This window comes from Microchirus variegatus (assembly GCF_963457635.1).
Source record: "Microchirus variegatus genome assembly, chromosome: 7".
In the NCBI taxonomy this organism is placed as follows: Eukaryota; Metazoa; Chordata; class Actinopteri; order Pleuronectiformes; family Soleidae; genus Microchirus; species Microchirus variegatus.
The window spans coordinates 14,075,338-14,101,900 of record NC_139808.1 but is presented as its reverse complement, the minus strand read 5'-3'; the positions used below and the strand labels follow the sequence as shown (position 1 = coordinate 14,101,900).

Below are 26,563 nucleotides of genomic sequence, written 5' to 3'. Positions count from 1 at the left end.
CAATTCAAGTTAAAAAACAAAAGGTCCTTCTGATGAATCAAAACATATAAACTCAGGAAGAACAGTCCACTAAAAACTGTTAAACAAAAAGACGACAGCAAGGCTGATGCAAGAAAGCTGGGGAAACTAAAGGCGCATCGCTAAAGACGGAGGAAGCAGCTGGATGAAGACGGCTGGCAAAGGAGGGCTGGTGATCCAGGGAAAAACACAGGCAAAAATATGTGAGGGAAAAAAAGGCATCAAAGACGAGAGGATAAAGCTCAGGGTTATTGGTTGAGGTGCCAAAACATTCTGGCCAAGACAGGTCAAATGATCTGGGCTTTTAAGCAGAAAGGAGTGGAATCAAGTATATCAGCGGCAGTGGAGTGAGTTGGAGGTAACAGACGCTCCCACAAACACACCTGCTCACACTGACAGGGAAACGAAAGAGACAGTCATAGAACAAGGGGGGGGGAAAGGTGGAAAAGGAAAGAGACAACAGGAGGAAAGACAATTAATAAACTTTTTTTTCTTGGATTGTATTTGATGAATCATAGCCCACAGTCCTTTCTACCTCTTGAAATACCTGTACAGAACCAACACACCAGACAAAAATGTCACGTGGGTGTTTCAAACAGTAGACGACGATTTGGCAACAGATCGTAGTGTATTGCTTTTTTGCTGTGGAACAGAGGAGAAACTGTGTCAGAACTCTGTCAGAACAGTACTTTTGTGCTGCTTATTCACAGAGAAAAACATTCTCTCTCTCTCTCTCTCTCCGAACAAGCAGCATGCTGTCCACTTTGTGTAAAACGCTAACCTTTTTATTATAATTGTTGTTATTGTTGTATTCTATTGTTTTGTTGTTGTAAATGAGTACTTGTTCTGTTGCACCTCTCTCTCTCTCTCTCTCTCCCTTCCCTCCTGCCAAAACATGTCAAAATGACTGCGGTGAAAACAAGCCAACGGAGAGGAAAGGGGAAACACTAAGTTATGACAGCTGCCTGCTGAGAAATAAACCTGTTTAATAGAACTGCTGGCCTATTAAGTGTTGAATAATGGCAGCTTTAGTGAGACTCATTAGTAATACAGCACAGGACAGTGATTCTCATTAGTGCAGTGACTTTGGGGAGTTGACATAAGTCCAGGCATAGCACACTGCTTCGAGCACAGGTTCAAATGAGACCAAATTAGTGTGTGCGTGTGTGGAGAAACTTTTAAAATTGCGCATGGAGTTAATTATGTTTACATTCAGTGTTACTCACCAAGATGCAATGCGTTTTTTTTTCTTCGACATTTGCAGTTTAATCCCTGTGTCCAATTTATTATTTTTAATTTTACTTTTTCCCCGCTGTTGCTCAGCAAAAGTTTTGACACCCTGATGTCACATGCACGTGTCTTTGTGTTAAATTAAATGAGCACACTCTGAAAACAGAAAGTCCAGGTCAAATTAACGAGGCACAGTGGGTTTAACCTTCTACCGCCAAAATCTATTCAGTTCATCATTGAGCCCAAGAGAACATTAGAGTCCGTCAAGATGTTCATTGGATATCGGCATGATGAGAAAGCGATAGAAGAACTGATGGGCAATCAGATAACATGATGCTTCTGGCGAGCAAAAAAACAGCTCCTTAGTAAGACCGGAGGTCAAAAGCTTCACAGCTGCAAGTAAAGAACTCTGAACACTGTCTCATGCACGAATGAATGACTATCGCCCTGCGGCCCAAACATCCGTTGTTGTGAAGTGCTTTGAGATACTGGCACCATTAAAATCAGTATTTAACTCCATCATCCTGCAGACCCTGGTGGACAAGCTGGCACTGTTGGGATTCAAACCATCGCTGCGGAACTAGGGGGTTGGTCTTCGGTGGTAAATTTCCATGATCGCACCTCTTCACCAATCATTCCCAACACCGGCACCCCCTCAGGGACATGTCCTTAGTCCTCTCTTGTACTGCGCTGCTGACGTACGACTGCTCGCCTTTTCACCCGAGCTGTCATATTGTCAAGTATGCGGATGACACGGCCGCGGTGGGACTAATCTCCCACAATGACGAGTCAACGTACAGACAGGAGGTACAACATCTGGACTGTTGCTGCACAGCTAACGACCTCTGCATTAAAAGTGGTGAAGACAAAGGAGGCACAGCAGTTCAAATGGTGTGTAGCTTTAAGTACCTGGGTCTATACAGCCGGTGTTGTGAAGAAGGCCTTCCAACGCCTCTTCTTTTTGAGGAAACTCAAGGCTGCTGGACTTGGCCTCTCTGCCCTCATCTCCTTCTACAGATGTGGGGTGGAGAGCGTTCTGACCCAGGACACTGCAGTGTTGTACGGCAGTTGCACTTCACTGGACAGAAAGGCACTGCCGCGGGTTGTCAAAGCTGCACAAAAGATCACTGGATGCAACTTCCCATCCATCAGGGACATTTACATCAGGGCCTCTGGGATCATGAAGGACTCCAACCACCCTTCACAAGGACTGTTTGGCCAGAAACTGGTGGTTGAGGTCCTGCTTTTTTCCTTAGGCTGTTAAGGCTGTTGAACTTAATTTTTTATATTGTATTTATTTCTTATATTTTTTTATTGTGTTCTCCATGGGCCTTGAGCACCGTGTTTTGTTCTTTCATGCCATCAAGGTGGAATGACATAAAGCACCGTGACCCTTAAAGAATGACTTAAACTTCAGCAATATGATGCATGAGTAAAGCTCAATGCTCAAAGCTTTTCAGAGACGACTTCTAAATGAGTCACACAGGACCTTTACATAATATAATAAACAACAAATGAATCTCTTAGGCCAAATTAACTGTCAAAAGCAATGTTAACATAGTAGTCCGACTGAAAACGTTGGATTTATGCCTAATACTAACAAACTGAATCTTCAACACACTTCTTTCAATAAACTGACTCATGTTTGTATACCGGGACAAGGACAGTAGTCCAATTAAACCTCAAAGTCAACCACAGTTCCACTTAACTATACATGAAAGTGTACTGACTGCAGTATAATTGAACTGTCATTGGGTAAAGGAAGCACTGAACACAACATGAATAGAAACACTGCAGCAGCACTACAATCAGGGTTTACCAAACATACTAAAATCTTAGTATGGACAGTAAAATCAAGTCAATCACGGCAAAAAGTAAGATTGTCCTTTTTGTCATTGCAGTTTATTCAGTGTCACGATGAATATACATTGTTTTCAATGTAAGCACAAACCACAAAACAACAGCTTTTAAGACATTAGTATTATTTTGGCACGGCGTCATTCGATTCGCTCAAAATGGTTAAAACGATAGCTGAGCGACTGAGCCACAGTTTAAGTTCTCATCAGGTATTAAGGAGGCCTGCATACACACAGTAAGTGTACTCTGAGTCTTAATTAAAGGCAGACTTCGCTAAACACATCATCCACGTTCAAAAGCAGCAGACCAGATCAAAGGCTCCTCCTAATTAGCCCTAACATTGTTAATGTAGCTGCCTGCCTCTCACACAATCATTGTATAAACGTCCAAACTGTAAGCACTGCTCTTCACCCTGTTCAAAGATAGGGGTTATAAACATTAAAATGATCAGAGGCCTGTGCTACACTCCATACTCCTTACGCTCTTTTAAGCAGAAGATAATGAATGAGAAAATACATTAGAAAATCATTAGAGCAGCACCTGCCACTTCAGGTCCACTCAACTGTAAGACAGAAAAACACATCTGATCCAACAAGGATTTAGTTTTTAGCATTAAAACCACACCATGGCCACGATTCTAGCTTTCTGAACATGTCCTCTCAATTGGGCAACAGCTTTATATTATTGGTTTTCCTGTGCTTTTCTTCCTTGTCTGGAAAAAAAACATTGCCCCAACAACAGACTTCCACTGAAAACCGATAGACTACCCCGAATATATACTACAGGTGCTGCCATCTAATTTCAAAGTTTCAGCTGTCACTGATTAAGTCTCACCTTTCTTTTATAGCATCAGCTACCTACAAACAAACATCTTAGACAAAAAGGACCCCTGTGACACACATCAATGATAGGAACTACCTTAGTATTGACTTTTTAGTTTGGCCCATGTCCCATCCACTTACGTTGAGGGAGCGGGATTTAAGACCACTATACTGCAGCCACTGAGTACTGAGTCTGTTTGAGGCCACTTACTTTTCTTGCCCTGTGGAATCAATGTCAAACAATCGGTGTCATTACTGGCATAAGGTAATTACACCAGCATTTTAATAGCAAAATAAATGGAGAAAAGAATGGATTAGGTCCAGTGCACACATATATGTCATACCAACTCGCTTTCTCCCTGTTTGCCTTCTCACTCACCCTTAAAAACCAACAGCCACTTATAAAGATTTGCATTAGCCTGAATAATCTGATGTCAGTATTTTATATATTGTGCAAAAACACAAAGGTACACACGACGAAACACACACACAACAGTCGACATCAGAGTGTATTAAAAGCGTCGCGTAGAAAAAACATCAACACCAATAACTATTTATTTAATATAATCTGGAGAAAAACATAACATAATTATCCGAGAAATAATTAAACTAAAAGCTAATTAAGGTCACACATTAATACTAAATTATATTTGGTAGTTGTGTTTTTCTCAAGTGCTAATTCATATATATATATATATATATTTAACCTCCATAACCGCTGAGATGGAGGATGATTAATAGACTTTCCCTGTTTCTGCCTTTGTACAGTTTTCATAGACTATTAATTAATCATATCCTTCATAAATTGCATTACTACATTTCCTGAGATAAAAGAATGCCTCTCTTACCGGCACACCTGAACATACATTAAACATAAACCCACTGTCCTCCAACTGATTAAAATGTGTAAGTTTCTTTTTGGGCCATGTGAGAGCTTAAGTAAATCTGCAGTAGTCCTAAATCTGCAGTGCTATTGATTTAGTCCAAATTTCCACCTTAAAATAATTAGTCCCTTTTCAGTAGCTACCATCTTATACATTAAAAAATGTAAACATTTAACAATGTGAGTGAATCATTTTGGTTGTACACGTACAAACGCACACTGTTCTTCTCAGTATGGTCTCATATCACACCTGTGAGCATTAGACAGCATTAGCTGCTGCAGGTCCAGCGCGGCACATCGTACTGGTCACCAGTGATGAAGACCCCTCCCCCTGCAGAGCCTCCGCTCCAATCAAGCCCTGCCGGTGCAAGTTGAGAATGGAGTCGGCGATGATGCGGGCGGTTTTTTTCTGGTATCCACCGGATGTTACCATCAGTACGGGGATGCCTCGGCGCCTCGCTGCCCTGAACACTATCTCATCTCTTTTCACAATGCCCTGGCGAGAGGAGGGAAAAAGAAGTCGTCGGTCTGTCCATCTTCAGATAGCGCTCATATTTTCTTTGAATTCTGCTGGCAGACAATTCTATCTGTGTTTCCTTCCTCCCCTGAGGAGGGAGCAGACGCCTGCAAGAGCCCTGATAGTTCCCCGTATCTCACTGCTCCATGTTGGAGCACTTAGCCTCACAGGGTGACACATAAGGAAATGACTTAGAAGAAACACAAACGCGTTTGTCTGGGCACTGAAAGCAGGACCAGCTTGTGTCATAAATCTTGTATATTATTGGGAAATTTGTATCACGAGCACAAATAAAGTGACCAAGAGTTTTCTTTTCAAGCCAGCCTCATTTTAAAATGAGCTTCAAATCGACACAGCAGTGCCACATCCAACATACTTCATTCACGTCATTTGCATTTATCTGAGAGTTGCAGGATCACAAGGAATCTCTGCACACGGCGAGTCATAAGTTCACATTTGGACTATTTGGATCTCCTCTGAGTGTGCTTTCAAATTCCTGACATGACCTGACGCAGCTGAATGTGCCACATTTTTTTGCTGAGGAGATGAAAATAGTGAAAGCTTGCCTTCAACGCTAAGGTCAGTAAATGTGGGAAAGCTGGCAAAAGCCGGCTGAGCTTTGGAAAACACAACCAGTACATCCCCACCCTCTCCCTCAACCCCACCATCAAAGCTCTACCCCTAAAACAGTTCGTCATTGTCTTTCGCTGCAATTTTTTTTTCACCACTCTTTCACTTAAGCATGTACACCGCTCAGGTGACCATAATATGCCTGATTATGCGAGCCAATCAGTCCATGGGGTCTGGGGAAATGATTAGTTGTGTTTATTACTGTATTCATTTGTGTATAATCAGGATGCGAAAAGGAATTCAACAAATAAGATAAAGAGTGTTTCAGAATGTAGATTCTCACTTTAGATTCCTACTAGGTTAACAGGGCAAAACAATCATATCTGCAGGTGCTTCGACCTTTTACTCAAATAACTGTGTATTGAAATGCACAGTGCATATTTGACTTCCATGGTGGCAAAGTTGAGCAACCATTCCAACAAACGCAGTCTAATCCAAGAACAAATCCCTTTAATTCTAGTTGTTATGCTCAGTTTGTCTTTTAGAGAGTTTTTTTTTTTGGAATATTTATAAGATACGGTAACCCTCAAATGTGGCACACATCAACTCTATTACCTGTGGCGATATGGAGAGTCCTCCAAGGGGGTCCCCATCTAAGATGTCCGTGCCTGCATTATAGACGATGATGTCAGGTCGGACTTCGTTCAGAGTTCCCTCTGAGTGCATCTCTACTTTCTGAAGGTACTCGGAGTCTTCAGTGCCCCAGTCCAGCTCTATCTTTCTTTTTATAGCTTCTGAAATACAGGAAAACAGTTAGCGGGACAGTGCATTCAAGGTCCGGAGAACACAGCTGCCATCGATAAACCAGAAATTATGAAAATGCAGCAGTTATGCTGAGCTCATATACTGACTAGTGAAGTATTACATGCAACAGAATTGACTTTAATGCATGTTAGAGCAAAGCAAGTGAGGTCTTATGTGGGGTTCAGGTAAGTAATTGGAATTCTTTTCTATAGAACGCTTCACAGAGCAGTAACTCAATTAACAGCCATGTACTGTACATTTCCAATAATTAATGTACACGTTGAAAAAGGTTATTAGGAGACCTTTATGTTTTAAATTTAAGACAGAATTAAGCTCCAAAAGCGCAAATAGAACGATGCATGAGCATCTTGGCTTTTTGAAGTAGAGTCCTGCAGGTTCTTCATAAAGGAACTGGAAGCTTTGGTCTTTGAAAGTATAAGGAAATATGTGTAGGTCTTGGACGAAGAAATATGAAGCAGAATAAAACTGTGTTGTTTTTTTTATCTTAAAAAAGCCAGAATGTACATTAATAAGGGAATAAATTAATATTAAAATGTCATGAATCCAATTAATCGTATAGAGGAGGATGGCATTTTAAAGACAGGACTCAGAAGTTTCATCTGAATATTGGTACAAGTGATTAAATGTTTTGAATACTAACATGAGATGTCTGTCAGATCAGCTTTGATGTAATGATGGTTTAATTAATGTAAAAGCCATGGTTATGGTGTACTTCAGATTCTAGAAATGTAACTGTGCCTCTAGGGGAAACTATTTCCGGTGAGTAAAATCACGTCAAATCTTTGGCGTGACAAAAGAAGTGGAGAGAAAAACATGCAAGACATTTCAACAATTCAACATACAGTATATAGTAGAGCCGAGGGAAATCACTGCATAATTGAAATGACACTGAGTGAGTGACATCTAGGAGCTGGCCCTCAAAGGGTTCAGCCCCCCCCCATGTTTCAGCCTCAACTGCAAACAAGGCATCAGTTATGAATGGAGAACCAGATGTGTCACATAAAAGCTGCCGTCAGTGATGTCATCTTTTAGCAAAGTTTCCGCAGATTTCCTGTAGTTATTATCGTCCTTCCTTCTCCCAATACATCACCACATTTGGTGAAAAGGGGCCATTTACTTTCCAACAAACACCTTAACCTCACATGTAGACAGGACCGCCTCTTTGAGGAGTTCTGGCTCCTGATTGGATCATTTGTTGTGGGATACAGGAGAAGCAAACACCCTGGATCAGTCATAGCTGTCAGATAATGGAGTTATTAAACACAGATTTTAAGTACATCACTGGCAGCAGCTTTAAACGCCAGAACACAAATAAAGTCTGAGAAGAAAAAGTTATGGTGCTTTCACTCACTTTTGGCATATGAATCACCTGGATAGATGTGGCGATTATACATATCCATGATGAACACTCGCTTGTCATCAATGAAGTCTCGTTCATGTCCATTTCCCTTCAACAAAGCAGACACACAACGTTTCATTCACTACTTTGATTTCTGCTTCTGCTTTTCTTCACCTGACACTTAACAAACTGAATTAAATAATTGGATTTAAATGACTGACAATGCTTCCTTCCATGAGTAAAAATATAAACATTGTCGCCTCTGCCAAGGGATACAAACAACAGATGTACTGTTCTGAGTGACAGCATCAGATCAGCAATTGCTGTTGTTTTCTGTAAGCAACACATATTAAAATACTTCACAAAGACATCACGGCTACTATAACACTTTTAATTTCCGTTTTCTCTGTTTGTCTCCTGTCAGAAGCTGAAAAGGCACTGTAAAAGAATAGCTCAAAGCCTTTGTGATTTACTTCCTACCTCAAATGAGATAATAGATACTCATCGAAAGTCTGTGTATTCAGTATAGTGCTGGAACCAAGAGATTATCTTAGTTTAACATAAAGACATCTGTGACACTAACAATAATAATCACACACCTACAAATACTATGTGTTAATTACATCTTCAGCTATAAACACAAATGTAAACATGATTGTCAGCGGTCACATTCTTACTGGAGAGGTGGTTGACTTATTTTGTCTACGTGTATAACAAGACAATTAAAAGGTAGCAGCCTAAGGAAAGTTCTTTGTATGTCACACTGTTTTTCATTAATTCAAAAGTAACCGTGCATTACAATTTTAATATGCAATTTGCCCTGGGTAGTGATTCAAGACAATGACTCTGTGTAGTGTATATAAGGGTGTATAAAAGGTATATATCATGTTACACTGGGGACTCATTTACCATACGCTTACATTAAACAATGATTAAGCGCATGTAATTGAATGCCATGGTCCACCTTTAACTGTCAGACACTATAAATCAGCCTATATGAGTTTCTAAGCTCCTGCTGCCTGAAGTCTTATTAGTATATCCTCCCTCCACATATTTTAGAATACAATAAAAGCTGATAGCCGTTTTACTGCCAATTGTAAGCATCAGCACCGCAGCTTTGAAGCAGGCCCTTTTCACTCCGTTCTTGAGAACAGAAAAGTCTCCCTCACCAAGTTCCAACATCTGTTTGACATCTCAGTTTCATCAATCACCATCAACAGCACACGATCAAAAAGCCAGGATGACAAAGAACATTTTCTCTTCACCTGAAAGGACTAGAGGACTTTTTTTTTTCTTAGGCTTTATTACCAGATGACACTAGTGAGTGATTTTTAACACGCTACGATTTCTTCAAAGTCCAACACTTACACAGTAGTAAAGTTCCCACAGTCTACAACACTTTCAGACTTTGTCTAGTTTCCTGCCTTTGTAACTGTCTACATTAAATATCCCTGTGCCCCTTGTTCAAGTTTTTCTTTATCACTTTGTCTGTTTGTTTATCATTCACTTGTCCATCTGTTTATATTCCTGGTCTTGCTTCCTGCTTCTGTTTAGTTCACGTTTTTCTTTGCACATTTTGAGTATTTGTGAGCCTCTTTGTCAACCTGCCGATCAGGGCCTCGGTGAGCAAGTCAATTCACATGCAATAATACTCTTTACTGCGACTTTATTGTTTGTTTCTCCACTCATTTATTCAGTTTTTCCTACATATTATTGTTTATCAAAGGACAAAACAGATTGGTGACAATTTCAGATCTAATGCAGCTGAGCCACAGCACTACATTGTTTCTTTTATTTGGTAAAGTGTTACATATCGGTATACAAAGTCTAGAAAATCACATTTTTATCACGTACCTTATCTCAGTTAATAGACAAATAGGAATATGCCTCCACAGCAGGGCTTCAGCCTCGCTAGTAAATTGAGCATACATATGAGAGTAACTGTTTTGCTGTTTACTGGGTGACTGAGCAGCAGAGTGGGTTGAGCTGTAACCTCGAATTACGTGCGATAACGAGCCCTGCATGTCATGTTTGAGGGTCGTAATTAGGATTTTACTGTGAATCACCAATATTTGTTCTTGACAAAATTATCTGCTGAGTGGTGAACTTCAGGGCAACGTCAATTCCCTCACGCAGACTTGCTCTTTTGTTCTTCTTCATGAATTATTTACTCTACGTACCGATTGATCCCCTGCTTGTCTATAGGGGTGCACATCATGATCAACGAGCAATAGCTCAAAATAATTGCAGGTCTACTTCTCAGAATACAGCCGCAGACCTTGGGAACCTCGAGACGACATCAATGTTAACACAGTTCTCAGGCACTAATTGGTGCTGGAAAAGTCATTATATCGAAAAAACACAAAGTAAGACTAAAATATGATAATCAGACTTTCAAAAAATGTTGAGTCAATGTAATCTAAAGCTGCGGTGAGCTTAGTTCATAAAGGTTGAGCCACAGTGGGTCTAATTTCTTTTAATATCAAATATTATGATGACCTGTTTGGATGAGGTGATGAACAGCGGTGAGCATACCGAAATATACCTGCATTTTTGTTGGGATTAATCTCGGGACAGCAGTGCAAAATGAAAATGGATGTGAATGAATGTATTGCTGTCCTTAAATCTCACATAGAGTGGCCCTGTTGCACATGTAGTTATGGAGGTCTACTTACATACATTAACTTGTTTTGAAGGTAAGCCGATAGACATTTTTTTTCTCTTTTCTGATGCTGTTTCCCAGCCGCGATATTTCAGACTGAACTCTCACACCCAGAAGACAGAGTGTGTTGTGATTAGCCAGCCAGGGTAGAGCCTTCCCAACTGTCTTGTGAATGGCTGAACTGTTTGTTTCAGGGCTTCGTAAACAAGGTATACACTAGAGCTGAAACGATTAATCGATTAATCGATTATTAATCGATTACTAAATTAATCGCCAACTATTTTGATAATCGATAATCGGTTTGAAGCTTTTTTCATGATTAAAACAAGATTTCTGATTGTTTCAGCTTCTTAAATGTGAATTTTCTTTGCTCCACATAACAAAGAAATCATTAAAAATGAATAATTTTGGTTTGTGAACAAAACAAGACATTCAAGAACAATGTAATTTCCAGGTTTGACAAACACTGATCAACATTTTTTTTAACATTTTATGAACCAAACGATTCATCGATTCATAAGAGAAAATAATCGACAGATTAATCGATTACAAAAATAATCGTTAGTTGCAGCTCTAGTATACACACTAAACAACAGCGTTAATTGGAACTTCCGGTCTAGGCCCGCTATAAAAGGGATCATGTTTTCTGTTATTATTTCACAATCTCACACATGGAAGGTTCTGAAAGTCGAATTCACGTTTCCTCCTTTGTCATTGTCCCCTTTTTTATATCTTACATTAAGATATATGCCTGATCTCTTTTTCACTTCTGTACACCAACAGTTAGGTGAACATTGGCATCCATGACTTCACACATTAGCTCGACAACATAAAGAGTTTATTTATTATTAATGCACCACCAAACTATAATTTGTCAACATGCTCGATGTTTAGTAATCTTAATTGAGTGTGACAATTTTGTTGTATACTCATTAATATTGTGTCCAACTATACTGTATATCACTGCACCTTGACTAATTCAGTAGATGCCTCAGCTGATGTAATCACATTCAATAAATCTAACTTTTAAATGACGGTGAATCTGTAGGTCATTTGTTACTGTAAACCACTAATGGCTGTTTCAAATATGATGAAAAAGGAAGTGTCCAGTCGCCCATGCAGCATACAGTACAGTAGCTGCAGATATCCCAGTGATAGTTCAATATTATCACAGCCTGTAGGCTTTCAGCTGTTTTTTTTTAGATACATTCCACTGAATATGACAGTAAGGGCCAATTTGGCTCACAGGCAGTCTCAATGATTGGAGGGATGGTGAAAGAGGGTTATCTTGTCATCAATGTCGGCACCTGAGCAGCACCATACATTGACACAAAGACAGTAATGGTACCGGCTCACCTGATGAGCATCCAGATCGATGATGGTAGCCCTGGAGATGCCTTCCACTCTCTCAAACAGAAACTGAAACATGGATTGGAAAATATTTCATCACACATTCACAGTTTAGATTCTACGCCAAGGGATCCAGAAGTAAAACTTTTAGAAGTAAACTGATGCCATAAAACACCCCATAGTTACCTTGTTCAGCTTGTGCTCGTTTAAAGTCGTTCAAATGTTTTCAAATCAATGACAGTTTTTCCTGAACATCACAAAGACGTGACTAATGTCATTTAAGCCATTGGGTCCAATTAAACCAAAATTAATAGTGTTTTTCTGATAGTGAGCTATGGGTGAGAATCATGCTTTCTGACTTCCCAAGCCACATTTATTGTAGAAATGGAAAATCATTACTTTTATAAAGATTTTTTTTTGTTTTTTAAGCTGAGTAAATTCATAGTAAAACAGTGCACCTGTATAGACCTTCACCATGACTTATTTCTTGGCGGATTGCAGCAAATGGGTTGTTTGATTTAGTGTTGGCGGCAGCAGGATATTATGAGACTGACTCAAAAGTAAAATTCTCTCCATGTAGCAATTGGTGAGATGTTGCTTTAGCTTATCCTCATGAAGTAAATGTCAATTGGACAATGGAACGGCTAATGAATAATGACACCATCAGAGTTTAGATTACTTTCCTATTAGCCTCGCTATCTCTAAGCTATTCTGTCAGCCACTGGGCTCAATTTCCAGCTCAGACCAAGTGCTTCTGCCACTGCTCAACCAAGAGATAAAGAAGATGGTGCTTTTGTTTACCCCTGTAGCTTTTAAGACCATGGATCTCAACATCTACAGCTCTTATTCTGTACAACATTCATTTCCAAAGTCCTGATGAATATTTTTGACCTGTCTAGGTAGGTACTACAGACATTACCTCTTTAAAAAAAATCCTAAATTTGCAAACATTATATACAGCAGTATGAGATATCTGTTTGATAAATATTATAATTTGTTATTTAATGTATCTTTTGTCCGAGTGCAGTGAGATGACTGTGGATCACATATGCAAGAGGAAGATTGCGTTACTTCTTTAAACATGCAGTTACATAATCTAACGACAAGAAGACAATCTTACTGAATCTGAAAAAAAAAAGCCTTCTTCTTCTTCTTCTGCATGAATGTTTGAAACAATCAACAACAATCTTACCTTTATGGCGAGGGTAATGTCAGCGTAGGCACAGAAGCCACCTCCCTTGTCACTGGAGCAGTGGTGGAAGCCTCCTCCTGAAAAAAAAACCCAGATAATTCATTGCTTTCTTTGTCAGGGCCATTAGACGAGCTGAGCGGGTCACTGCACATCTGAGATGTCTGTTATTCAAAGTGACCATCATTGGTGATTTGAAATGGGAGCTTATTGAACTCATGAGAATGGATGCTGTTCCCCTGTGATACAATAATTGATTTATTGACACCAGAATGAGGTCAGAAGCTCGTAAAGCAGCAAGGCATTGTGATGGAGAGAAAATGATTTTCCTCTTTAATTGGGATGATAACCTTTTATTCAGGTTAAAAGTTAAAAATCCCCTTTGTCCTGCGATGCAAATAGTGTTGTGTAGAGTAGAATGTTAATAAAGGCCAGTAAGAATATGATTAGAAATTATTGCCTGGCTTCCATAACGCCTTAACATCCTCACAGTGTTGAAACACATGAATATCATGTATAAATTGGATTTTTTTTTGTGTGTGTGCAGAAGAATGTTTCCCATGATTCATTAACAGGTGTGAAGTAGCTGAGAAAGCAAGAGGTACAAAGTGAAAATGTAATGAAGGTTTTTATTCGTTTTTTACTCCCTTCTTGGCACAAAGTAAGTGAGAAGAATAAAGGATCACCCTGGTGTGTCAGCCAAAGACTTTCTACTTGATCAGCTCTGCCACTGGGGGCAGCAGGTCAAAAAGGAAGTGCAAAAAACATCATAGCACTAAAGACATGATAAGATGATATTATTGTAAAAATGAATATTTTAATGTTTATATGTATGAAAGGTTAAACTACCCCAATTCACAGTATTAACCAAATGACACTTGTGAAAACTGACACTATTATCAACTGTAAATCAAACCTGGCAAATTGCACTTATCTGCACTTTTGCCCATCACACAACGAAACTTACGTAAACACAATGACATCAGCAAGGCTAAGTGAAGTAGCTGATCAATAGTAGAACAATTTTTGAGAAGAGCCAACAGTATCAAATCTGCCGTTTTTTTTTTGTTTTTTTTTAAAGATGTAGACTGCAACAACATTAATTATGTACCTGTGCTTTCCCTAGTCCCGAAATAGAGTACAGGAGAAATAAATAATATATATTAGACACAAATTTAATTATCCCTGCTATAACCTGTGTGTAGCAGGGAGGGAGGACTTGGCATCATGAAGGATGACTTTTCATTGTAATGTCCGGTGATGTCTGCCCAACAGTAATTGCCTGTATTTGAAAGACACAGCCTCAGAGTACATCACTTTACACCTGGCATTGGGACTAAAATCTATGAGTGACAGGCACTTCCTTTATTCTGTACATAAGCGTATTCATTTTCTTTATACTCAAAAAACATGCAACCAATGCAGGTCATTGAATTCTGAGTCACAAAAAGTATGACATATGTTACATTTATATTAACTTATATTCTAGTGTTCACATTTCACGATCAGTAGTACTTAAGATCGCAAGTAGGACTAGTGATTGAACATTCCAATTAATTCTGTGTTTTCTGGTTTGAGATATGGTGAAGGCTGTTTCCTTCTTCGTACCCTTTTGTCTTCTATTTGTTCTGCTGCTACCTGTCTACCTGTCCAGCTGCGAAACAGGGTATCATCTTATCTTCAGGCTATACACATGCCATCTTTATTCATATTGCTTGATCATCCATAGTGGTATTTTTTGCTATGACTACTTTTATCCTTCACCATATTTTGTGGACGATTCATTTCCACTTGTCTGTGCTCCATATCAGTCTATTTTACATTGTTTTCTAGACTTGCGCTAATCTCCACTCTAGTGTTAAGAAAATCAGACGTAATTGTGCTTTTGGACCTTTTACAGTTGTGCAATATATGTCTACGGTTAAATAAAGATAAAAATGCAGGCAGTGTGACTGTCCCAGACATATGTTCTACTCAATGCTGATTCTAAAAAATCAACAAATTTGATAATAAACTATTGGGATTGGCAGCAATCCAATTAAGTGATTCAAATAGGGGATAGACTGATAAGCTGCTTAGATCATTTTATGTGTTGAAACCGACTTACCTACATTTATAGCCCAGCCTCGGTCAACAGCCAACTTTCCTGCCTGTGGGGGAAAAAAGCAATATGGTTCAGCATTTAATATTAACACAGAGAGATGTATCAAGAGGACCTTTTCTGAGTAATGCAGAAAGCCATTTTACGAAAGAAATGCAGCAAACAATCACTGTGGGGTTTTTCTCTCTGACCATAAACCGATTAATCTTTATAAAGCAACAGACAAAAAAAACTATTATTTTTCAATAAATTATCCCAATATGTCCCAGGGCAAAATGCACCAAAATATTGCTCCAGTCTACACACAGAAACAAAAACATTTAAAATACTTTGTTTTTACCAAAAAAATTAATCTGTATTTCCAATTTGAAAAGAACAGTTTTTTCTTCATGTCACAGCAATAGACAATTTTGATTATTTGTGTTTTGTTGAACACACGCATTAAACATTCAAAGTGCTGGTGGACAAAGTAAGTCAACCCTTTTGGTATATCATCACCTAAACTCTTTCAGTAGAGCTATCAGACCTGCATTATGTTTGAGGGGATTTCTGTATCATTTATTTTATTGCCTTTAATTATCAACCACTCTGGGGGTCATGGAGGGAGCATGAGCCAATCCAAGCTGACATTCAAGTAACCACACTTCAATCTGCATGTCTTTGGACTGTGATAGGAAGCTCAAGAACCAGAAGAAAACCCACACGGGGAGACCATGCATAAGGGAATGCAAAACAAAACTACACACACACAGGTGACCTTCTTGCTGCTAGGTGTCAATGCTAACCAACACAGTGCCATGTGGCACAACTCCAGCTTATGCATAATTATTTTATGATTATCTGGTGGTGTCAGTGGCTCTCTTGAGTTCATTGGCGACCATCTCTGTACGGTCTTTACTTTGCCAGGGTTACTTCAAAAAATGCAAGTTTTTTTTTTGTTTGGTAGATTTACTTTGATGGATGGATGTTGTTCTGATGCAACAGTCAACCTCCACAGACTTTCAGCAGATGGACATTATCATGTAAAATCCATCATCCATCCATCCATCATGGTCAGGTCACAAGTGTTGGAGCATGCTAAGCAGGGTATTCCAGATGTTCCGTTCCCCTAGAAAGTGTTCCAGCTCCTCTTGGGGCATACTGTGCCGTTTCCTGGCCACATGGGATAGTCCAGCATATGGATCTATACCTCAGGGTTTCCTCCCAGTTGGAGTTGCCTGGAAAAGCTCCTATGGTAGGTGCCCAGGAGGCATCCTGTTGTTTGTACCGACACGATGAAAGTACAGACAGAGATAAGATGTTCTCATTTAACTATAAATGTACCTATGATCATCAAATTTCAATTATATTATAGCACTGATACCGGAGATACTGTACCCCAGGACACATTTTTTTTTCCAGAGATGAGATTCAGACTGTTTTTGTCTCATGCTTTTATGAATTTAACCCAGATGTGCATGGCTACGCATGAGGAAGCTGTTACTAAGGGCTGCTCACATTACACACTGATCATCTTATACAGGATAGTTCAAGTTTTTTTTTTGAAGTGTTGAGGTATGAGGAACTGACAGTCAACACTGACTTCAGAGCACTGGTGTCTGAAAATCTTCTTTTAAATTAACCCAAGTGATATTATCAAATAAAGCAGTAGCAGGTAGCAGTTCCCATGTCCCTGTTCTAATAATGCTGATTTTCTCTATGAACTTTGGTGCGGGAGAGTGAACAATTTACAAACGTCAGCATTTTCAACAGAAGCGTCTCTCAAGCAGCCAATGTGAGCAGTCTTATTGGAGCTGTAATGTGGCGCACATGTATGCACTGTATAACAGGCCTTACACTCTAGACCTATATAATATAATAGACTTCAAGTGTTTATATTATTGGGTGTCTGGAGGAGGCATGTTACAGCCAACACTGACTATGCGCCTCTAACAACCAAACTTCAAAAAACCTGATCTACTATCTGCTAACAGTTTTGATACAACAACCGGGTAGATCATGAATACTTAAGACATGTCAGCCACAAGACAACTCCACAAAGGTTTCACTAAAGTATGTCTTATTCCACTGAGGGGAATGGGGTTGTATGTGGCAGATCAATCTTTCAGAGGCAGGCCAAGATTTGTGTCTGGCATGATCAAAGGGGGCTTCTCTCTACACTGTGTGTATATATATATGTACTGTATATATATATATGTGTGTGTATATATATATATATATATATATTGTCTTCCATTTGTTTATTTTTTTAAATCCTCCTTTTTGCATAACAAGACTAACAGAGATATATTTCTCCACATGCTCCACTGCAGACAACAACATATGCACAAATTAAGAGATTTAGAGAGAGAGAGCAAACTGTCAAATACTTTAGGAAGCTTTTTAGTAGGTTCAGCCAACTTTAGCATGAACAGCTGTTTACTAAGGGATGTCAGAGAAATGTTGCTAGCATCCAGCATCAAACTTAATTCCTCAATATGTTCCACTAACTAATGTCGCTTTCAGACATGAACTCTGCAAAATGTTCAGATAACTGGGGTCAGGACATTCTTCAGAGTTTGCCATTCACACTGAACTCAAACCATTTACTGTGTCAAACATGTTCCCAACAGCAGGACAATATCCTGGTGTTGTCGTTGCACATTTGTGTCCTTGCATTCGGCCCGAAAATATAGACCTTTCTGCGCTTTGTCATTTGTGTTGAACAAAATCAATCAAACTTGGTCTGTTAGACCAATGTGGGAGTAGACCTAGTCCCAGATGCATTTCATTTTCATTTGTTTCATTTTCACTACCACAATTATCCATAAATGGATGTAGATCAGTCTCGTGTGACCAACTACCTACACTATTTATCAAAAGCAACTGTTTCACATTAATCATCATAGGTGTTGATTTACGAGTTACTATTCAGAATCAACAAGAGTCAAAGAAGATCCTGTTCCTGTTAGCTCATTCCTAGACAATATACACGTCTGTGAAGCTCCAACCAAAATTACAGTTTATATCCAAGAAAGGACACATTTGTGAAATGAGTTGCAGGTTAGCATAAGAAAGAAGACGAAATACAATAGAAAGCCTTTATTGTCATTGTACAGGATATACAATGAAAATGTGAGTGCTGCAGCTGAAACGAGTACAATGGCAATTTTAGTAATCTTTGTTTGTATAATGGTAAGTAATAATAGTAAATAAAGGGTTAGAGGTAACCTGTCAAGAACAATAAAAACATGTACAAATAAGCTCTTGTATTCGTTCAGACAGTCAGCACATCCCAACTCTGTTTGCTCTCTCTCTCTCTCGCTCTCTCTCACACAAAAACACAGTGTCAGCAGAACGGAGTAAAAACAACATTGTTGGTATTGGTGAATGGAAAAGATGTACAATATTTGGATACTTTTTAAATATTTTTACAGCAATCCCACTTTCTTTCAGACAGATTTCTGTGGACATGTGTGAGTGGGTGATACTGTATCTGAAAATATACACGTAAGTCACTGACAAAGAAAGCAACAACAATAATTTACACAAAGAGAATGATGGATGTCCTTCTCACATAGCAAAAAATATCACTTACTTGTTATTCATGATTGAATTAATTTTTTGGAGGACTCTCATAAGCATAATAGGAGACACAAGCTGCCATATACTCCATTGTAAGTATATATAATTCTGATGGACCTCTACTCTTCAATGGCTGCTTAGTGATACAATAAATGAATTGAACTGTACATGAACATGTGTCCCTGAGCAAGGCAGTGTGTAAATACGTATGATAGATGTGAGAAAAAAAGTGCTGGCCATAGATGCTCTCTACTAATGTGTGAGTAAATGGGTGTGAATAAGTGAATGGCAAAACTATAGCATAATGCACCATTGAGTGGTCATCAAGACTAGAGAAGTGCGATATAAATGCAAACCATTTACCAATTAGAGACAAATAAAAGGGACACATACCATTATTGTCCCTCCCGTCTGTGTCCGCAAAGGCCTCAAGACCCTCCGCTGCACCAAGAAGTTAGGCAGAAACATGAGCGGTGGGATTTCTGTGATCGTCGCCACCACCACAGACCACTGCGAGGAAAATAGACACAATTAAACACAACATAAATATAACCTTTTGTGCTCTGACTGTCAGATTTTATGCAAACAAAACCACAAATGAGCCCCGTGTAACTTAAAATCACAGTAGGTCAAACAGCAGGTACAAAAAATGTTTTTCCAACATGTGCTCACTTGGGATTGTAGACAAACTCACTACAGAAACACACAATAACACTGCCAGGGGGTTATAAGTATTGAGGTACCTCTGTCAAGCCCTCCAATATGCGAAGACAGAAAATGTGGTCTTTAAACATGATAGGATTACTGTTATCAGATTTACTTTTTCCAGCTGCAGACAATATTTTATGAGATTTACAGCCACACCACATGTTGGTATTTCAATTTCATTGACTGGAGGAAATAGTCATAAACAGATGAAGTGCAGTATCCCACGTTCACATAGATCAAACATCCTCCTTATCAGCTCCTGGGGCTGAATATGTGAGAGCATATAAACCTCACTGAATCACAACGAGGTGATTTCTGCTAAATACACTTAACATGACTGAATTGAATGATGATTAAGTCCCCTATGGGATAATCCACTGCATTCTGATGAGAACTCCTGGTGACCTCCTGCATTACAGTGAGAGGTGGAAGAAGACAAAAGTGCAGCAGGAAACAAACTCACTGGATTGAATCACATAAATACTTTTAATCCAATAAAAGGCACACATAAGAGTAAATCATTTTAATCCTGATGGCTCGCTCATCCCTAAGTGCCTTTTGAATGATGCGTTCGATTCAGAGAGAAGAGATGGAAGAAAAAAGAAGTAAGGAGATGAAGAAGTGTGCTGAAAATGTCATGTTGTCAAACTTTGAGCTGCACTTGAGTTTAGACAGAAAAAAAATCTACCTTTAATCGGTTAAGGTAGCGTTTGGTGTGAACAACGAGCAGATCCTCCTCGGTGGCCTCCCGGGCTTCTACAATGCTTCCATCAGTGAGGAACTGCTCCTCTAAGACAAGTTATGATTAAAAAAACAATCATCACACAACACATCTAAAACTATCTTTATTTATATGGCCTCTTTCATGCATTTATATGGCATAATAAAACATAATAGCAGTTTGAAGATCATGCTCCACTGAGGTGGAAATACAGAAGATAAAGTAACCCAAATGGATTTACACAATCAATAAGATAGGAGGCAGGAGAAAGACTTTGGTTTTGGAGACAGTCGCCCTCAAGCCTTAGGAAAGCACGCTCAACAAAATTAGGTTTTTGAAAGACGATATGGATCTCAAAAATTGGATCTGTTTAGGGAGGTTGTTACAAAGAGTGACAGACAGTCCTAATGGAAAAGACCAGGTCAACTTTAATGAGGTTTGGATTGGGACAAAAAAGATCTCAGGATTTTCTCAACTAGACCACATTCAAACTACACAACAAATCAATAGATTAGATCAGCTCCAACATTTGTGCTGCTTCATTCAAACAACATTAACACAAATTAACATAATTTAAAGCAGAACTAGACCTGTCCAGGGTGTACCCCGTCTTTTGCTATGTCAACTGAGATTGGACCAGCGCCCCCCCTCAACACTCATGTGCAGAATAAAGCGGAAGAAGATGGATGCAAGTAGAACTATGTAGTATTTTTACCCTAATTTAACAGCTTTGGAGTCTTTCTGATGGTTAAATTTCTTGTTGGGTGAGAATGGGGTCTGTTTCCACTCCCCTTACCGTCTGTTTGCGGAAAAGCAGAGATCAGGGGCGGCGACTCAAGAGTCCTCAGAATCAGGGTCTCGCAAGAAACCCAAATTGCTTTATGGCGCGCGCACACACACACACACATGCACAGACATACACACACACCTCCTGGCAAGTTATCAGCAATAAGATCAAGTCTGTGATAGCATTATTTTAGACATTCATCATGGCAGAGCTGGCAAAAAGAAGCAGCGAAAAACGTTGAGGAAGCAAGGAAGAGGAAACTAGTGTCTGAATGAGCGAGTGGCCACACACGAGGAAACCTCTGACAGGCTTTTTGGAATGGCGACATCTAAAAAACACAGAAGCATGCAAAACGGATGCTGACCTGGCATTCTTGCTGCAGCACTTGTAAGTCATTTTTGGGATAAACTCTGTTCTCTGTTCATTTATGAGTATTTGCATTTTCTCCATGTTTGCTTCTGTTGTAAAGCCGTTCACTCGCTAGCAAACATGTTTGAAAAAAGCGACCACACCTGCAATGTTCTGTTAAAGGTTCTTTGTGTAACATGAGTTTGCTGATGTGATTGATGTAAATTAATTTTACTTCACATGTCATTTAGCTGACACTTTTATCCAAAGCGACTTACATTGACCAATTCTCACATCTCAGAAAGGCAAGTAGCATTAAGGGCCTTGCCTAAGGACCCACACTGGGCATTAGCTGACCTGCCCTGACCGGGATTTGACCCCCAGCCCTTCACACAAAGGTCTGTGGACTATACCACTGAGCTATATAAGCTGCTATATCATCTGCAAATACATGAACAGAAAACCACCACTCGCTTTCATTCTTCATCAGTTTCACTCTCACAAGGAGCGCAACTTCAACAAAGCAAACCAGTGAGGAGCAGGGGAAAAGTTCCTACAAGGTTACAGTTGTTAAGCAATACCTTTTGTCACCCGGGTTATTTCTCTAATGCGATAATGAAGCTTACCTAGGTGAATGCTCTGCTGCTCCCCCCTTATGTATCAAAAAAGGATGGACACTCTGCTTTCAGTTTATTTAAATTCAGATACACTCCCCCATCAGAATCACTGCAGTCATTCTGGAATGATTAGCTACATCAGATTAGAGCTGCTTATCTGCTGAGTAAAGGGATTGGGCTTGTAACTGAAGGGTTGCCAGTTCAAATCCTGAGACGGGTCAAGGGCTGGGGTGCCTCTGAATGAAAGCACATTTTGACTGACTCTTGACTTTTATCTTTGTTTTTTGTGTTTTGAAAAGTTCAGCCTCTGACTTTGAATGTAACACAGAGGACATTGTAAAGTGTTTCAAAAATACTGTCAGCTCCATGTTATTTTCTATTAATATGCATCATCTACATTTTCTCCAATTATCACAAGAATACATTAAACAGGCCAAGGTTTTCTTCCATAAACATGCACTCTCTTGTTTATCTTCACTCCTCTGAGAGTTTGGTGAAATCATTAAGCTGTTTATGACATTTTATATTGTGACAATTATCCAAGTTGCGATTTGATATCTTCATGCCAGTTATGCAGGAACTGTTTTCCCTTGGCCTTGAAACCTACACTGGGCCTGATGCACTGAACGTGCTCAGACTCCCACAGGGACACCTCTCTTTAATCGTCTGTGTTTTGTTGCGCTGCTTCTCCACTTCTACAACTACACCTCACCTTCCAACTATCTCCTCTTTGTTCTCCACCTCTCTGATCCACGTACACAGTAGCAGCTTGGGGACATGCCTTCCCCCATCTGCCACTCTGTTTAATGCTCCCTTACCTTTCAAGAAGTGGATGACTTTCCCCCACTTCCCTGCATCAAATGGATGGAGCTTTTCAAGGCCCATGAAGGTGATGTTGTAGTCTGGGTGGTACACGATGGGCAGACATGTTCGGGAAACGCTGGTGTACAGCTCAGTGGGATGAGAGCTAAAAGGAGATCAACACTGCTACATTAGATTTACATGGAGTGATTTCCCCAGTGGCTTAATAAACAACACTGGAGGTTTGTTTGTGCCGCTCACCACCTTTTCCCTTCACTATCTTCTTTGTGAGACATGCTTTTCGGGCATTGCTGTCATCATCTATATGAATAAGACATAAATAATGTTAATGTTTACAGTCACACCAGGGACATCAACAATTATTATGACAGAAAAACAGTGATGGGATGTAATGAAGTACATTTGCGTTCTTCCTGTAATTAAGAACATTTCTCATGTACTTAAGTAGAGTTACTTTTGGGTAATTTTGACAAATAGTTGCAAATATCTCATATATCATTTCTACAATGCAATGAACATGTACCATAATTTATATTTATAGAATAAAATTAATAAATAAGTGGATGCAGCCTTCTTCAATGAGAGCAAAGTGTGCCTAAACAAACACCACTTGATTTTGGAATACTTACTACTACTAGTCCTATTTGGAATAAAAAGAACAATTATAAATAATGATGAAGATAACAGTCTTTTTTACAGTTATTTTTCTAAAACATAAATAATGCACTTGTACTAATAATAACAAATAAAAAACAAATAATGACAATACATCTATATTTTTTTCAGTATAATCATCTGCAACATTCTGTACTTAACAAAATATCCAGTAACTGTTAAAGAAAATTGTTACATGGAAGTATTTCACGTGTAATACTTTTCTTGAAAGCATGTTTGCCCATATATTTGCAATTTTACTGAATTTAAATGTTTGAAATCATTTGAAACATTCTGTACTTTTCTTGTATTTGACAAAATATCCAGTAAATGATTAAGGAAACCTTTGCATGGATACACTACAAAAGAACAAACGTTTTAATATACAAGTTGGTACTTTTACTTTTAATTGAAAGCATGTTTGTACATTTATTTGTTCTTTTAGTTAATTCAAGTGTTTGTGATCAAACCAAGGTTCTTCTGTTTTGTCACTTGTGATGTGGAGACATAATCACAGGCAAGGCTGAGAATAATGCACTGCATGAATCTGTGTGCTTGCGCATGCGCAGTTAGCATGTGTTCATTTCCAAAGACGCAACGGCATCAGGAAATGTCTCACATTCAGCAGTGGAGTCTGTGCGAGGAGGTCTTTCATGTTTAAAATAGCTCATTTTCTTTGACATTCGGAAAAAACGTGTTTCCAGAGCTGTTAAATGACACGGCCTGAAAAAGCTTTACGCCACAGAAGCGACCAACAGCCATTTACAACTCACCTGCAACTGTATGAGGGAAAAAGCCCGAGTCAACGAGCGAGCGAGCGAGCGACTGCTGTGAATTAGTCAGCGGAGACTGTGTCTGTGTCGTCCGTCCTGACAGGCTTCAGCTCGGGTTATTGTTTGACAGCAGCTCGCTGAGCCGAAGCGTCTTTCAGCAGCTCGAAGCGTCTTTCTCTGACAGTTTCAACAACGGTAGCATTCGCCCTGTGCTCCGCCGCTACGTAGAATGCGTACGCAGTGTGCGCGAGAGCGTCATTCTCAGGTACGCTGGTGGCGTACACGGATAAAAGGCGCCTCACCCTTTCACTATCCTACTCTCAATAACTTCCTGGTTTATGATGCAGAAGAGGAAAAATGTTGTATTTGATTGTTTCAAAACAGGTTATACTGCTGTGTGCTTGTATGAACAAGATAACTACATATTTAAAGGGCAATCGTCACTGTTTTTGAAGCAGTGATATATTTTAAAGGCATTATTTATTTATTTAAATTGTTTTTATAGTTGGATAAATGATGCAATATGCAAAGTCATTCTTCTTTACTGTGTATATTAAATGTCCGGTGTGCAAGAATCACTGATATTTAATAGTGAGACTGCAGATTAAAGCAAACCTCCATTTCTCAAGTACGTCACAGAACAAGAGCCGTCACATACCAAACAGCATGTTGTCGTCAACAAGTGCTTCAATTTGTCTTGTAGATAGCGGATGGGGTTTCCATAGATTCTCTGCCATTGCCTCCTTTGTTGATGAAGTCATTCATGACGCTTCTGCTTTGAAACAAAGGTATGTTCTGGATAGTTTTTTTTGCACAAGATGGCAGTCTTGGTAGAACAAGGCCCTAAAGCACATGTAAATGAATTATTCCAAGGCTATAACTATCAGAGTACATTAAAGCAACTACACACTTATACATACATACTTATGGCTCACATATACAGTTTATGGCCATTAAAAACCTTTTAAATGTTGCTGGACCTTGAGCTGTAGTTGCAGGAAACTGCTTGATTGGCATGTTTAATCATCATATTTTATCTGTGACTCTTTTGTTGACCATTCTATACTATACGGTACTATACACTAATCTGTACTGTACTTACTAGACGTGTACTGTCGTGCACACACGACCTAGTCACATTATTGTATGTGATGTACTGTACTGTACTGTAGAGCTCTGCATTGGGACTGGGATCTCATGGGACCCAACGCCAATCTGGTCTGGTGGTTCTGAGGTTGCCATGGGTCGGATCGTGCAGCTAAAAATAGACATCGTGTCCCAAGATTGTTGGCAGGATGGAGAGTGCAATGGAGGATACGATACAATATGATACAATATACCTTTATATACCCAAAGATACGATATGATACGATACAATATACCTTTATTGTCCCACAATGGGGACATTTCCAAAAATGTTGTGCTAAAGAGTGGAACTACCAAGTCTGAATGTATTTCTTTGATGTGTCTCAAGGTTTTGATCTGTTTTTGAGTTGCTCTTGTACATAATAATGTGATATTTGCACTTTTGACTATTGATTTGTTAATTGTTTTTAAAAGTGCACATACATTTGCCCATCTGATTCGTTTTTTTGGCCTCAGTTTACCAGTTTGTGATTCAAAGCTGAGAGATTTTTGTCGAATTAGTTTTTATTTATTCTGGTCTTGTTCGACTGAAATAAAACATTCAGTGCAGATAAAACTTATTTAATCGTATTTAATCGTTGGACACAAATATTGCGGGACAGAGACAGACAGCGGGAGTGGGTGGAAATGGTGAAATTCAGTAGGAGCAGGATTTAAAAAAAAAAATATATGTATATATATTCCTGCACAGGGCTCCACTGTACTGTATTATATTAACTGTTAACTCTTATATTTCATAGTACCATATTATACCATACTAAAGTGACTTCTTGGTCTGTGGTCTTCAGTTTGTTCTTGCAAAGCGCTATAGTGTGTTTGTGGTCAATATCCTGCTGCAGAATGAATCCTTACCCAACAAAAAGATACCATGTCTCGGAAGTTTGGCTTCTCCTACATCAGGCTGGGTACGATTTGACACAGGTGTTCAAATTTAGAGTAGCAGGAAGAGCCAAATGAGACTGATTCTATCCACCACCATGTTCCAGTCTATCACATTCTCACCAGGATGTCTGTTACTGCTGCACATGTCAAACTTCAAATTCATCACTAAGTAGTAGCTA

General features: G+C 39.2%; 1 protein-coding gene across 2 annotated transcripts; it reads right to left on the bottom strand.

The window, feature by feature from the left end:
- Window positions 1-4,557: 4,557 nt before the first annotated feature.
- hdac11 (histone deacetylase 11) lies at window positions 4,558-24,530 on the bottom strand. 2 transcript variants are annotated; one of them, XM_083892546.1, is made up of 11 exons: window positions 24,357-24,530; window positions 23,173-23,229; window positions 22,926-23,074; window positions 20,323-20,423; window positions 19,320-19,436; window positions 15,369-15,411; window positions 13,265-13,341; window positions 12,079-12,141; window positions 8,073-8,169; window positions 6,512-6,690; window positions 4,558-5,305 (listed from the first exon to the last, which is right to left on the bottom strand). In XM_083892546.1, the coding sequence occupies exons 2-11, from the start codon at window positions 23,202-23,204 to the stop codon at window positions 5,069-5,071; spliced, it is 1,095 nt and encodes a 364-aa protein (XP_083748672.1). In that variant the 5' UTR covers window positions 23,205-23,229; window positions 24,357-24,530; the 3' UTR covers window positions 4,558-5,068. The 2 variants fall into 2 exon arrangements, with proteins under 2 accessions (XP_083748672.1, XP_083748673.1); XM_083892547.1 differs by having other exon boundaries at window positions 13,265-13,338.
- Between the last annotated feature and the right edge of the window lie 2,033 nt (window positions 24,531-26,563).

Excerpts from the sequence above, each read along its gene's own strand:
- hdac11 (XM_083892546.1), bottom strand. The coding sequence starts at position 23,204 with ATGTCTCACAAAGAAGATAGTGAAGGGAAAAG. Across the intron at positions 13,342-15,368 it reads AGGCTGGGCTATAAATGTAG|GAGGAGGCTTCCACCACTGC; the intron begins GTAAGTCGGTTT and ends TTTTTTTTTCAG. Across the intron at positions 8,170-12,078 it reads TCGATCTGGATGCTCATCAG|GGAAATGGACATGAACGAGA; the intron begins GTGAGCCGGTAC and ends GCTTTGTTGAAG.